We start from the raw sequence: 15,505 nt of genomic DNA, 5'->3' as shown, positions 1-15,505 counted from the left end.
TAAAAATTAAAAAATTCCCCATGGTAAATCCAGCTCTGCTACTAACTGGCCATCATGCATCTCTCCAGATGACTGTTTCCTCATCTGCTCATGGCCAGGACAGTGCTGGATGGTACCAAAGGGCTCTTCCAGCATCAATCCCAGGCCTCTGTCAGGATGGAAACTTCCTCCAAGAACAGTGAGGATTCTTGTTCTGCCATCAGACAGTGTCTTAGGGACATAGCTGTTTTGGGACACAAGAGGCAGGGCAAAGTAGTTTGAGAAAAAAATGAAAAGCCATCTGTGGTCAAGAAAGTGTCCAGCTACCCAGGGAAGCATCTGCTCCAGTGGTCCCAATAGACACAGTGTCTTCATCTACTTGGCATCATTTCTGTGCTTACCCACGTGGAGTGGTACAGTGGGCAGACAAAGCTGTGAATTTTGCTTTGTACAAAGAGGGGATTTGATTGGGAGATCTCATGGCTTTCTTTGTTTAAGTTCCTCTTATATGCTAGTGTGGGAGGCAGAATAATGACCTCCACCCCACCCTGAAAGATGTCCACTTCCTTCTTCCCAGAACCTGTGAATATGTTAGGTTACATGATAAAGGAATTAGGGCCACAGATGGAATTAAGGTCACAGATGAAATTAAGGCTGCTCATCAGCTGACTTTGGAATGAGTAGTCCTGGACTATGAGGGTAAGGCCAATGCAATCACAGGGGTTCTTATAAGTGGAAAAAGGAGGCAAAGAGAGAGAGAACCAGACAAGTGACAATCTGAGAAGGAGTTGGCCCAAGGTTGCTGGCATTGAAGATGGAGGAATGGGACCAGGAGCCAAGGAATGCAGGTAGACCATAGGAGCTGGAAAAGACAAGCAGGCGGATTCTCCCTAGAGTCTCCAGAAGGAACACAGCCCTGCAATACTCAATTTTAATCCAGTGACACCTGCTTCAGATTCTGACCTCCAGAACTAGAATATGATAAGTCTCCACTGTAATTTGCTGTAGCAGCAAGAGGACACTTGCTGCCATAGAGCTAGGTGCATGGCAACCATTACCTTAGTCCTAACCCCGCTAAAAAGTCTACAAATTTTCTACCTTTTGCTTTATAGACGAGGAGACTGACTCAGCGAGGAAATGTCAAGGTCACAGAGCTAGTGCATTGGTCAATGTTCCACCCAGGAAAGTGGAAATAATATTTCAGAGAGGCACTGGATGCCAGGAAATGGTTACAGAGGTGCCAGTAGGGAGAGTAAAAGGAGTTGGGCAGAGTCACCCTGGAGCCCGTGTGTTCACCCTCCCTCCCCTTTCCAGGAGAAAGGGCTCAGTCCCAGCTCAGCCACTGGCCTGCCCAGTGGCCTGAAAGTGCCCACCTCTCTGCAAAATGAAAGGTTTGCATTGGCATTGGCTCACTTCTAATTTCTGAAGCCTAAAAGAAGCTCCTCTTCGCCGAGGCTGAATTCAGCTACTCTCCTCCCGTCACATTCCATTTGTGTCAAACTTTGTCCTCCTTTTTGGGCCACACCATGCATGTCCCGGATTCTGTGGTCTTACAGAGCCAGTTTTGATGCCAGGTGAGTTTGGCTTCAAGAGCCGGTCCCATCTCTTACTGACACTGCTGACCGTGGCAGCAGGACAGATGCTGGAGCTGCTCTCGCTAACACGGCTGATTCGTGGCACAGATGACGTGGGAACCACAGCCTCTGAGGCTAGCCAGGAACCGCAGCTGATGGTGCTGGAACTTTGACTAGCAGAAGAGGTCCTTTCTTCCTCTAACACTCAGCCATGCATCAGTGCCTCTCACTGCTGGACTCTAACAGGATTCTGCTAGCATGGGAGTAAGGAGATGTCATTTATAGGGAGTAAGGGCAGGCAGTTTGTAGGCTTCTAGCCCCCATGACACAGAAGAGTTCTAAAAGGGTGGTTGTGGGGCTGAGTCCCAATAGGGGGAATGCTACAAGCTCATAAATAGTGAGATGCTGTCAGCATATTTCAACTCAGCACCTGTGCACTGCCTCCTTCGCCTGGAAGGCTCTTTCCCCAGATGTCTGCATGACCCACACCTCCCTCACTTCCTTTAGGTCTCTAGTGAAACAGCATCTTCTCAAAAACATCTCCCCCAGCTGCTGTAGCTCAGTGTCCCCTCTTCTCACTGCCACTTACCCTGATTTATTTTTCTTTTTAGCACTCATTATGACCTGAAATGATATGTTTATAAATTAATTTCCTTAGTATCACTCCCCTCCATGAGAATGAAAAGCTCCATGCGAGGAGGGACACTTTTCCTGTTTTACTTATTGCTGAAACCCCAGCACCTAGAGTAGTGCCTGGCATACAGGAGACATTTACTTACTAAATAATTGTTGCAAGAATGAATAAAACCAAAGTATACCAAAGGCTGAGTACAGACTGTAGCACGCTGCTGCTTAAAGCTCTGTAGTACATTCTTGGAGGTGTTTATAGCAATCAGATGGAGACTTACTTGTTGTGGGAACATGAAGCAGTTTCACCCAGAGGAGAAGCAGGCATGGAGAAAGAGAGAGAGCGCCATTTTTACAAGGGAAATATTTCAGATCATTGCTTTGGTCCGTCTGTGATATTTCTGTCTTGATAGTTTCTTCCTCTGTTCTGGAGAGGTTTCCTCATGATAGAGATTTTCCAAGTCAGACAATGCATATATATATATATATATATAGTCATTCTCATTTCAGGTCTCCCTGCAGTCACTGTCCATGTGGCATCAAGCCCCAACGACTCAAGTGGTAGTGAGTTGTGTCTGTCTGTCACTAGAGACCTCCTGGGAGCAGAACCTGTTCCTTATTCTTACCTTAACACAGTGGATCTTTGCACCCCATCCCAGATGCACAGCAAGCTCTCGAAAGCTGCTGGATAATGGAAATGAGCTGAATTTGACTCCTTAGCCTCTCAGCCCTGAGATTTCTTTTGAGGTGTGTGGAAAGAAAGATCAGACAGATCTAGGTCAGAGCATGAACTCCTCACTGTCCACCTGGGCGAACGTTGGCACATTTCCTCACCTCCCTGAAGCTGTGGACTGAAACACTCGCCTTGAAGGGCTGTTTCTGAAAGACACCTTGCACAAAGCCTGGCACACAGTAGGTACACAATAAACTTTAGCCTCTTCTTCCCTGCTCGGTGTCTCTTGACTCCTCTTGAATAAAGTTGAATCTGTAACTGGGGCAAGAGCTGATTATGTAACAGCTCCCTCTCCCAGCCCAGGAGTTTGCCATGCTACACAGAGGTTTTTTTCCCAGTTGGGAAATGCAATTTCTCATTCCTCTTTCAAGTTCTTTGGAGTTAGTGATTAGAACATGGCTAGGAATATGCATGAGGTGTGAGCTATAGGAAGGCCTCTTACTTTCAAATTGAAGGGAGAATGTGGGGAACATGCACTCAGGGGGTAGGGCTTGGATGAACTATTGTTAAATGACTTGGAGAGTGAAGAGAGTGAACTCCTCTTCCATAAGCTCATGTAATTTTTAAATGGGCTGATAGATAGCAATTTCCCAGGCCATCTCCTCTCTCTCCAAGGGCAGCCAGTTTAAACTGGAGGTGTCAGCTCTGTCCCCTCCCACCCCATGGGTGACATTGCCCCATCTCCTCCCAGTCATCTACACAGCCTGCACACATCTGGGGTTCTGGGCTTGCTTTAGAGACCCTGTTGTTCATCTTCCTCTCCAATGCCTGGGTCCCTTCCACAATATGCTTGACAGGTGGTCACCAGGCTCCTCTTGCACACCTTCAGGGATGGGAAACTCACTGCTCAAAAAACACATTCATTCTTGGACACATCTATCAGGCAGTTCTTCCTTGTGGTCCCACACATCAGAGCTCTTGCCTGGGGCCCTTGTTCTGACCTCAGAGCCAAGGAAAGCAAATCCAATCCAGGCGTCTCCTCTTGGGAGACTCCCTTCTCCAGACTAGACATCTGCAAATATGAGTAGGGTTCATTACCTTCATCCAGCATGCTGTGAGCACCTCTGCATTTTAGACCCAGAGGAAAACCAGCCTCTTGCATGAGGCATCTGCCATGAGCCTTCCGCTAGTGCAAGCGCTGCCCCGAGCTGACAGGACTGTGAGGACAGGAGCCAGCACAGGTGTGGCCACTTACCAATCACAGCACAACCCCAAGTTTAGCACCAATTCTGTGACATGTTGGAAGCACAGAGAGGACTTTCTGGCTCTCCCTCCTACCCTCTTTTTCACCCTGGGCCTGTGAGGAGCTACATTTCCTTCCACCTGTCTTTAGGAGAAGACCTGGCATTTGCTAAACTTGCAACACAGACATCCGTCTTGCTCTGATGAAAGTGATGATGAAGGGAAGGTTGGGTGAAAGCCAGAGAGCGTGATGAGTGTCTTTCAATTTCAGATGAGATTGAGAGAGAGAGGAGGAAATGTGGAAGGGAGGAAGGAGAGGGGAGGGGAGAGAGGCGAGATTTGCGGGGAGGACAGCATTCCAAAGCTCTGAAGGGTCTGATTCTAAGTTGCTGTCATGGTCTGAATGTTTGTGCTCCTTCATCACCCCTAATTTCTATCTAGAAGCCACAGCTCCCCAGAGTGATGGTCTTTGGAGGGGAGTCTTTGGAAGTGAGGAGGGCTGGATGAGGTCATGAGGGTGGTGCCTCCTGAGAAGTGAGAAGGCAGCATCTGCAGCCAGAAAGAGGCTTTCACCAGGGAGCTGACTCTGCGGACACCCTGGTCTCGAACTTCTGGCCTCCAGGACTGTGAAGCCTGTTGTCTAAACCACCCATTTGTAGTATGATGTTATAGCAGCCCCAGCTGGCCAAGCTTCCAGGAAGCGTTGCTGGACATTGGGAAAATGATACTTCTGGAGCCCCGATGTGGGTTCTAATTCTAGTTCCTCCGCTCCCCTGCTGAATGACAGCACTAGCCCCTTCTAGTGTCCCCCTCACACCCTCCCTCTGCCCACTCTAATTTCAGCCTTGCTGCAGCAGACAGTCCATGTGGGCTCAGGTATGGGCCAATGTTTGCCCACCTTAAGCACAGCACGTGCCTCTCCAAATGCTCAGGCCCTCTCCATGGCCAGGAAGCTGCTCAGCCATCTGCAGCGCAGTGTAAACATTCAGGGAGTTAATACTCCTGGGGTCAGGAGCTCGCAGATAAATGCCCCAGCCTCCCCTGTGAGACAGTTCTGGAGGTATTCCATGTGCTGCTCAGAAGCCCCGTAGAACTGCTGCCCTTTGCCCATAGAAGTCTCCCCGAGATGCACCTTGGGCTGCCTTGCTCTCCAGCCTGTAAACTTCCCACACCCAGCGTGTGTCTCAGGCTCTGCTGCGAGGGCATCCAGTGTCCCTGCCCATGTGCAAGCTTCTCCCATCTTCTCACCTGCAAAGTGGGAATACTGACTGTGTCTACTTCAGGGGATAGTTATATGAGAATTAAATGAATAAGGGCACATAAAACACAAGGGAACCCTTAGCAAGTGGTGGCCAATGTTATTGCAATGTGGATAACTCAAAAATGAACCTCATGAAACGATGTAGCTCCAAACAGAAGCAGGTGACAAGGCTGGCTGAACTTGATGAAGCAGCTTCAACCTGTAATCCCGTCCATCAGGAATGAAATATTTTGGGAGTTGAAAATGCAGGCCAGTGAATTTCCATCTTCCTTAGTATCAACCACTGTCCTTGCTGAGTAGTAAGAAGATGTTGCCTTTTTATATTTTAACAATAATCATTTAGCAAAACCTACTGAAACTTTTCATTTGGAATATTTTTAAACAGAAATTTTTTTAAACTGCTTGCAAGTTTGTCTTTTTGAATGTGCAGATCCGAGAGTTTTTTGTTTGTTTCTTTGTTTGTTTTTGAGACAGAGTCTTGCTCTGTCACCCAGGCTGGAGTGCAGTGATGCACTTTCAGCTCACTGCAACCTCCACCTCCCAGGTTCAAGCGATTCTCCTGCCTCAGCCTCCCGAGTAGCTGGGACTACAGGTACCTGCCACCACGCCCAGCTAATTTTTTGTATTTTTAGTAGAGGTGGGGTTTCACCATGTTGGCCAGGCTGGTCTCGAACTCCTGACCTCAGGTGATCTGCCTGCCTCGGCCTCCCAAAGTGCTGGGATTACAGGCGAAAGCCACCGCTCCCAGCTGAGATCCAAGAGTTTTTATTGGTGATCCGTGTATATATCTTTGTCTACCAAACCACATGACAAACACATCTTTTTTATGAAACAGTTTCTTATAAAAGGTTGCTACTTTCTCACTCCTGTTAAAATGTCATCTTTATCCTGAAGCAACAGATTGACTATATCTTGAATTTGAAAATCTCTGTGAGGCAGCGTACTGTCAATGGTCATTGAGGCTAGCAGCAGGCTTGCACCTGGAATGGAGATAGCGAGTTCCACTATTGATTTGTCCTGTCTTTTTTTGTGTGGGAGTTGTTAGTTTTACCTTTAATTTGTGGTTTCTTTTGGGTTTCTTTTTTTTTTTCTTGAGATGAGGTATCGCTATGTTGCTGAGGCTGGCCTCGAACTCCTGGGCTCAAGAGGTCCTTCCACCTCAGCCTCCCAAAAAGATTAGCTGGAACTACATACAGGCATGTACTGCTATGCTCAGCTTTTGGGGATTCTTTACAAGCCAGCTGTACATTCATTACGGTTAATTCAATTGAAACCAAATACTACCATTCCCAAATCTGCTAACTGGTAAATCGCACAAGTAAACAGCAATATATCAAAAGACAGATCAAAGGCACCCTTTCAGCTTCTCCATACAGTGGAGACCTGATCCCCAGTCACATAGGCCATGTGAAGGCTCCAGGTTCAGTCCATAATAAAACGTTATAAAACTATAAGTAGGAGTTCCAATATCTCCTCCTACAATCCTTCTTACATACCCTACTTTGGATCCGACTGCTGTGGGTAATAAAAAGACACTGAATCTAAGTTAAAAACCCAATGACTTCCTCCTCTTAAATTCCATTAGTCGTTGAAAAATAAATGCTTTGATGAAATCTCCTATTTTTGGAAGCATGAAGCCTGCACTGTGTAAGAGAGAACAAGCTCAGTGCCACTCTGGGCATGCAACTTATATGAGGTTATTGCCCTGTGCTCCACGCGAAGTCCCTTTGCCTGTCTCATCCCGGGCCCCTGATCATAAGAGGGAAGAGGACTCCAGGTTGTTCTGCACTTTGCTCTAGCAGGAGGTGATAAAAGAGGTGATAAAGTGTGGCTGCTGCCATAACAAAGTGCCATGAGTTAGTGGCTTAGAACAATAGAAATGGGGCTGGGCGCGGTGGCTCATGCCTGTAATCCAAGCGCTTTGGGAGGCCAAGGCGAGTGGATCACCTGAGGTCAGGGGTTCGAGACCAGCCTGACCAACATGGTGAAACCACACGTCTACTAAATACAAAAAATTAGTCAGGCTTGGTGGCGGATGCCTGTAATCTCAGCTACTCGGGAGGCTGAGGCAGAAGAATCACTTGAATCTGGGAGGCGGAGGTTGCAGTGAGTGGAGATTGCACCACTGCAGTGCAGTCTGGGCAACAAGAACGGAACTCTGTAAAAAAAAAAAAAAAAAAATCAAACAACAGAAATGGATTCCCTCACAGTTCTGGAGGCCAGAAGTCAAAGGTCAAGGTCAAGGTGCCAGCAGGGCCATGCTCCCTCTCCTGGCTTCCAGTGGTAACCAGCAGTCCTTGGTGCTCCCTGTCTTGCAGCTGCATCACTCCAACCTCTCTTCCGTGATCACACGCTTGCCTTCCCTGTGTGTATCTATCTGTGTCTCTTCTCCTCTTGTAAGGACAAGAGTCATATTGGATCCAGAGTCCATCCTACTACAGTATGACTTCCTTTTAACTTACATCTTAATTATATTGGCAAAGGTCTTATTTCCAAGTAAGTTCACATTCACAGCTACCAGGGGTTAGGACTTCAGCCTATGTTTATGAAGACACAATTCAACCCACAACAGAAGGTTATAGCATTTTGTACCCACTGCCAGGCTAAAGATGAAAGGGAGAGGGAGAATGTAGCAAGTACCCCACAGTGATAGCACATATATTCATAATGCTCCTTGCTCATCAAGAGCCAGGTACCATTCTGGGGACTTTGTGTGTGCCAACGTTGAACACTGGTTACAACATCAATGCTATTATGTTTATTTTACAGACAAGGGAACTCAGGCATGAGAACATTAAGTAATTCACCTGGCATCATACTAGATGGAAAATGGTGCAGCCAGGATTTGTTTGCATTGGTGAGCACCCATTGGCCCCAGACAATGTGTGTTTGCATTAGTGAGCACCCATTGGCCCCAGACAATGTTTGTTTGCATTGGTGAGCACCCATTGGCCCCAGACAATGTGTGTTTGCATTGGTGAGCACCCATTGGCCCCAGACAATGTGTGTTTGTATTGGTGAGCACCCATTGGCCCCAGACAATGTGTGTTTGCATTGGTGAGCACCCATTGGCCCCAGACAATGTGTGTTTGCATTGGTGAGCACCCATTGGCCCCAGACAATGTGTGTTTGTATTGGTGAGCACCCATTGGCCCCAGACAATGTGTGTTTGCATTGGTGAGCACCCATTGGCCCCAGACAATGTGTGTTTGCATTGGTGAGCACCCATTGGCCCCAGACAATGTGTGTTTGTATTGGTGAGCACCCATTGGCCCCAGACAATGTGTGTTTGCATTGGTGAGCACCCACTGGCCCTGAACAATGTGAAGCCCAGGTTTCTCCAGCTCCAAGGCCTGCCCTCTCCCACTGTACCGCAATGTCCCTTAAGTGGCTCTTGCTTAGGGGACACTCCCAGGGGTGGGCTCAGCAGGTGTACAGCCACCTGGAGGGGTCTCCAGGCCAGGAAGGCACCTGTGCTAACAGCGCAGCTCTCTCAGGACCCTGAGGGAGGCTGGCGGGCTCAGTCTCACCTCCTTGCAGTCGTGTATGGGCCACCCCCAAATGCATCAGTGTTTGTCACTCTGCTGTGCTCTGAAGGTGTGTGAGGACCAGGGGGAGCCTGCCATTGGAAAATCACACCATGCCCAGAACAGTAGGGAGAACACCGAACAGATACTGGCCCCCCTGCTGATTCAATTTGGTTGACATCTAGCATAATTTTCCTCTGTTCCTGTTTGCTCAGCCCGCCCCCGCTTCTATGTTTATAACATGCTCCTTCTCCTTCCCTGTCACCTGAGTCTTGATTTTTACTATTTCCTTCAAAACACATGGGTTGGATGTCTATTCTGTGTCAGGCTCAACAGAGAGGAGATAAAATAATTGTTTAGTGAACACCAATTATGTGCCAACACTTAACACACATGGATTTTATTCCCCAAAACAACCTCATAGGTAGGTTTTATGATTTCTGTTTCGTGGAAGTGCAAGCATGGAGCAGAGAGAATAGGTAACTAGTCCGGGGTGTCCTAGCAGAGAGAGGGCTGGGTGTGAAGCCCAAGTTGCTCCGACACCAAGGCCCCCCCCCTTTCCACGGTACCACAGCATCCCTTAAAGGGCCCCTGCTCAGGGGGGTGCTCCCGGGGTGGGCACAGCAGGTGTGCAGACAGAACGCCCCAGACAAGAGCGAAAGTGCCCAAGAGAGACAGACAAAGGTGCAAGAGCGACCCAGATGAGAGGGTGACAGTGATTAGCCATCATTGGGACAGGGATGGTCTCCAAAAGGTGTGATTGCTGAGAGGGTCCTCGGAAAAGGATGTCCTAGGCAAGCAACAAAGTGGCAGGGTGTTCTGGACACAAAGAACAGTACTAGCAGTGCACAGAAGCAAGGCCATGGGGGTGTCTGGGATGGAGGACGAGTGCCTTTTCCAGGGCAGCAGCCAAGAGAGAAGAGGGGAACCTCCACATGCCACAGGGACTGTGGGAGGAGGCTCTGCATGGCAGATGAGAATTTGGACTGGATCCTGCTGGCAGGGGCAAGACAGCACAGGTTTGTGTGCAGAAGAGTGGCCCAATCGTCTTCCTGGGGATGAGCCTGGGGATAATGAGCCCAGTAGGGAGAGGCTGAGGCCTGAGCTAAGGCAGGCCTGGGCTCAGGCAGAGAGGAGCACATGGACTCTAGACGCTGAAGGGGCTTAGTCACTAGATCACACAAATGAGACACGGAAGGCAGTGTCTGGGTTATGTGACCACAGGCATCTACTTTAGGTGACTTTGTGATTGTTGTCAGGTGCCCCCAAAGTCTGAGTCAAGGTTTTGAAGATGGGAAGTTTATTTGACAGGTGACTCGAGGAAGCACCACTTCCCCAGCTGGGAAATGGGACAGGGAAATGGAGGATGCAATTGAGGAAGCATCACTTCCCCAGCTAGGAAATGGGACAGGGAAGTGGAGGAGGCATTGAGGTTCAATAATGAGCAGGTGTCAGCTGTGGGCAACTGGGACCCCACCCACCCAGTCACCTCTGGGGGACAGCACAGAACTCACTCAGGTGTCTGCGAGGAAGCTAGGTATACCTCTGTTAACATCAGCTTTGTCTTAACTGAGGGCTCCTCCTGGGGGTGTTAACTGCTGAGGGCTGAGCACACACCTGTGCCCAGGGAAAGCCGCAGGTAGAGAGGCACAGGTACTGGGCGTAGGAAGCTGTCCATGTGCAGGAGAGACATGGGTGGCATGCAGTGCCGGCTACAGGGACACAAGGAACACGTGCAGCAAGTTGATGCACCAGGTTCTGTCTTTGTTCCTTGTTGGTCATAAGATAATGAGGCTGGACCAGAGGATGGGACAATCTGGGTTGTTTTTTTTTTAATCACCATATGCCCAGCTCCCAAGCCCCATGCCTGGCACCTTCGGGGCTCTCAGAACTATTGGTCTTGCCACCCCCTGTGACCTGTGGGCAGGAACTTCATCCCCGTGCAAACACTCAAGGCCCTCCTCGGCTTGCTCCTCCCTTGTCGTCCAGCCAGGAAAGCATCAGAGAAGGCTTCCTGGAGGTGTCTGAGATAAGGCTCAAAGAACGAGGCGAGTAGCCAGGTGCAGAAAGGTCAAAAGAATATTCCAGACTGAGGAAAGAGCCAGATGTGCAGATGAATGTGTCAGGTTCCAGCCCCAACTAAGGCCCAAGGAGGGTGGGTGGATGGACAGGTAGCTGAAAAAACACTCGGGGGGGCGTAAGCAGGTGAATATGGTTTTACTCAGCAGCTCTCTCATCAGCAGCTCTCGTACACTGTCCAGTCTGTCTTAGCTGCTTGAGCCGGCTGCTCCCACGCTCAGCTGCACAGCCAGCTCTCCCTTGCCTTCAGGGTCGGCAGCTTAACTCTTTCTCTCTCTGGGCATGAGCGCGAGCCATGCCATGCTGTGCTGTGCCGAACCCTGCCCTGGCTCCCCTCTGTCCATCTGCAAGATGAACGGCTCTGGTTATCTCTCTCTCTCTTTCTCTGGGTGCCAGCAGCTGCACAAGAGTCATGTGAAGCCATACCCAAGAGCCCCCGTACAGTGTCAGCAGGGCAGTTATACCTTCCCAAACAATAGTGGCTCCAAGCCAAGTATGAACTTACACAAACAGGTTATATAACAAGTGGAGTATGCACCTGCACACCTAAACTCACTGAGTCATTCTGGCCTAGATGTTTGCCTCGGCCTATTCCTTGACCAAAGCACATCCATGTACCTTACAGAATGTCTCTTGCTTTTCCCTAGTGCCAGGAATAGGAGGCAACTTTCCATCCTTCTGCTTCCTGCCAGGAGTGCCCCTGCCTTCTCTGGCAGCCTGGAATGCCCCCTCCTTGGTGCCCCCTCAGGACTCCAGCTCAGTCTTCTATGTTTGCTATTTTCAAAAGAATACGTGTGAGCCCTCAGCCAGAAAGGGTGCATGTGGAATAGGGAGGACTCCAAGCCCAAATCCCAGCAGGCCGTTGTCAGGAGTGATTGAAAATAGTGAGGGAGTCATGGAGGGGTGGGGGGCGGGCTTACCTGGCAGTTAGGGAAATAGAAGGCTGGCCTGCTTGGGCCAGGGTCCTGCAGGGCACTGAAGAGGCAGGGGCTGAAGGGTGTGGGAGGCCTCAGCAGGTAAGTCCTTGGTGCAGGTTTGGGTTCTCCTGGAAGCAGGTCTGAGAACAAGTTAGGAGTGCAGAAGTTTCAATGGAGAATAACACCTGGGAAGTGACAAGGATGGGAGAAGAACTGGGCAGGAGGATCTATCAGGCCACAGTGCCCCAGGCAAAGTCTCAGCAAGTCCAGGGGAGAGCTCTGGAGAAACTCGTGCATTGCAGGAGGTCCCCCACTGGGTAGAAATGGCTGGGCCCTTGGACTGCCTCCTTTCCCCTTCATAGGCTGGGGGTCACTCTGAAACAGTAGCACCCACTTTACGAACATATATACAATAGGAAGGTTAAATTGAAGCTTTAAGAAAAGATCAGAATTTTTTTTTTAATTTTAATTTTTAAGTTCCAGGATACATGTGCAGAATGGGCAGGTTTGTTACATAGGTCAACGTGCGCCATGGTGGTTTGCTGCACCCATCAACCCATAATGCAGGTATTAAGCCCTGCATGCATTAGCTATTTTTTCTAATGCTCTCCCTCCCCCCACCCCACCCCCAACAGACTCTGGTGTGTGTTGTTCCCCTGCCTGTGACCATGTGGTCTCATTGTTCAGCTGCCACTTATAAGCGAGAACATGTGGTGTTTGGTTTTCTGTTCCTGCGTTAGTTTGCTGAGCACTGTTCACAGTAGCAAAGACATAGAATCAACCCAAATGCCCATCAATGATAGACTGGATAAAGAAAATGTGGTACATATACACCATGGAATACTATGAATCCTTAAAAAGGAATGACATCATGTCCTTTGCAGGGACATGGATGGAGCTGGAAGATAGGAAATTTTAAGAGAAAGAAGAGAGATTTTTTTGTGTCAGGAAATTCTGTTAAGGGATAAACATTGGATTTGTCTGAGAGCTTCCTGGCAGCCATGGTGAACAGAGAAAAAAAAACATAGGTTATGAAGTTATCCTTATTTTATAATAGAAAATATGTATGTCATGAAGGAAAGAAATAGTTTTCTACCCCAAAAGTCTCGAGTTATCACATGGATGTTGCATTTTGAACTTTGAGGAAATAGTAGAAATATTATACTTAATGCATGAAACAGAAACATTGCTCATTCAGCTGCTTTTCTCATTTACCCTTAATAAATGCTGGGGAGAGCATTAAATTATAGTTCATAAAAAAAGACATTCTGAAGCAGTTTTTAGTACCCTGCTGGAAATAACACTCCAAAGCCTTCGGAAGTGTTCTCGCTTCTTGGAGAATCTGGAGCAAGTTTAATGGCATTTGCTTAAGAAGAGCGTTTTCACACGCCCTGAGGGGCAGAGCCATGTTTTAGGGATGCTGCCTGCTGTGTCTGGAATGGACTGTCCACAGGAGCCATCACAATAGCCACCTTTCCCTGCAGAAGGAAGAAGGATCAGAGCACTGAGTATTGAAATCTGTGTCCAAAAGTGCGCCCCATGATCTGATTATTGTGCTTTCAGGGGTCTAATCAGTCAGCCCGCCTTCAAGCACACATTCATAGAGGTTTGCACAATTAAGGTCTTCATTTTAAAAAAAAGATAGGTTCTCTGAGGCTGGAAGTTTGCAGTGTTCAACATGGAAAAGGCATAAATCACGAGGGTGGGTTTGAGTCCTGGGAAGATTCACTCTTTGGGACTATTTCCACTCAAGTTTTCTTGTGTTTTAGAGGGTCACATGGAAAGGGCCTTGCAGTCATTAAGCTCAATCCTTCTTTTCATGATAGCATGGTCTGCAGGGCATCCTGGCCAAGTGACATCCTACTGCTCTCAGGACACCTGCAATGAGGATGAACTCATGAGCCAGGCAAACAGGAGGCGCTTAGTGAATATTCAGCAAACGAGCTCCAGTGTGGGAAGCTCCGAGCCATGGTTGAATGTATATGATATCATGCAATTATTACAACAGCCATTGGAGGCAGGAATGATAACAAAAGATGAACAGGGGCACAACTGCCCAATGGTATAGATGGGTTTGAACTCTGGGTGTGCCCTGCCTTGCATTGGGGACAGTCAAGAGACCCACGTTCTCAGCTTTTCTCCCAGCCAGCTGGGTGATGTTGGGCAAATCATGGCATCTCTCTGGGCCTGTGTTTTCCCATTTTTAAACAAGGGCTTTGGACTCCATAGTTTCAAAGGCCCCTGCCAAGTTCCACCCTCAGCTAAGGTGTGTGGCTAGGAGGTGGGACCCGTCCCTGCAGGGCCCAGCATTAGACATGATGGACACTCTAATCCCTGCTGAAAGTCCATGTGTGCCTCTGTTTGCAGCCTTCCAGACATTCTTGGGTAAAGCAGACGTTTCCCGAGAGGTAGAGGAGGTCCTGACTGAGAGCCACATGCAGAGGAGCATCCGCCTGGTGTCCGTGCTGGAGCTGCTAAGAGCTCCCTACGTCCGCTGGCAGGTGGTCACCGTGATTGTCACCATGGCCTGCTACCAGCTCTGTGGCCTCAACGCAGTGAGTCCTGGGGCCGGTGGGCATCCTCGCATGACTGGAGGGATCAGAGGGTGGGGAGGTTCAGGGCTTGGGCCCCGGATGCCCAGGTTCAAAGCTCAGTTCTGTCATTGCCACAAACTCTATGCCATTAGGCAACCATGTAACTTGACTGATCCTCAGTTTCCTCATCTGTAAAATGGGATCACATAATATGGAAAGACACAATCCATGCAAAGTGTTCAGTTCAGCCGCTAGCCACAGAGATATCCTATAATAAATGCTGTCACTAATTATTCCTAGACATGTCTAAAAGTCATATTTCTTTAAAAAATGGATATTAGGAAGTCAGAAGTGAGAGACATTGAGCTGATTTTAATAAAAGTACTCTTGGCTGGGCTGTCTTCAACTCACAACTTTGGCTTGAAAACAACCTCAAGACTTTAAGTAAGAAATGTTCTGGGGCTTGAGCTGCTGCGGGCAGGGAAGTCTGAGGAGGCATCTCCATGAGGTTCCCCAGATGCTTGGATGTTCACAGCAGTTTCCTCTCCCTTGAGGGCACTCGAAGGTGGAATTCCTGGTTGGAGACTTAGAGAGGCAGAGTCTGGATCTTTATTGTTATTGTTGCTTCTGACAAATGGAATGGGTTGCCTCTAGGGGTGGTGAGCTCCCCATCTACAGAGGTGTACAAACAGGCTGGCCGACCACTTGGCAGGGGAGTGTAGAGGAGATTCTTGCATAAAGCATCCAAACTGCCTCTGAGGTCACTCATGTCACTTGGGAGGAGACTGGCTGAACCCAGAGGGAGGGAGAAGGGGCAGCTGCCAGCACCTTTCTGAAGGGCCCCAGGTAAGAGAGCTTGCCATTATACTAAATAAGCATGAGCCCAGCACCTCCAAAGGTGGGCAGGGAGGGCGTTTGGGGGTGTCTAGGGAAGGTGAAGTGAAGGGGAGTCACTCCTGTCCAGAGAAGGAAAAACAGCAGCATAGAAATCTACAACCACAGTGTTGTTCCACCTCCTTTCAACAACTGTTGGTTCTATTTTCGGAAACACTGGGACGACATGAGATCGCCTTGCTTCTTGCTTTTACCTTT

General features: G+C 48.7%; 1 protein-coding gene across 4 annotated transcripts in view; it reads left to right on the top strand.

Moving 5' to 3' along the window:
* SLC2A9 (solute carrier family 2 member 9) overlaps positions 1–15,505 on the top strand; it is a 254,664-nt gene that overhangs the window by 109,301 nt on the left and 129,858 nt on the right. For all 4 annotated transcript variants that reach the window (XM_063619385.1, XM_063619388.1, XM_063619386.1 and 1 more), the window contains one exon: positions 14,247–14,434. In XM_063619385.1, coding sequence (XP_063475455.1) covers positions 14,247–14,434 — 188 coding nt within the window. The remainder of the gene's footprint in view (positions 1–14,246; positions 14,435–15,505) is intronic.

The sequence above is a fragment of the Symphalangus syndactylus genome, chromosome 16, assembly GCF_028878055.3.
Source record: "Symphalangus syndactylus isolate Jambi chromosome 16, NHGRI_mSymSyn1-v2.1_pri, whole genome shotgun sequence".
Lineage (NCBI taxonomy): Eukaryota > Metazoa > Chordata > Mammalia > Primates > Hylobatidae > Symphalangus > Symphalangus syndactylus.
Note: the sequence above shows the minus strand (reverse complement) of the source record. Positions and strands in the feature narration are given on the sequence as shown.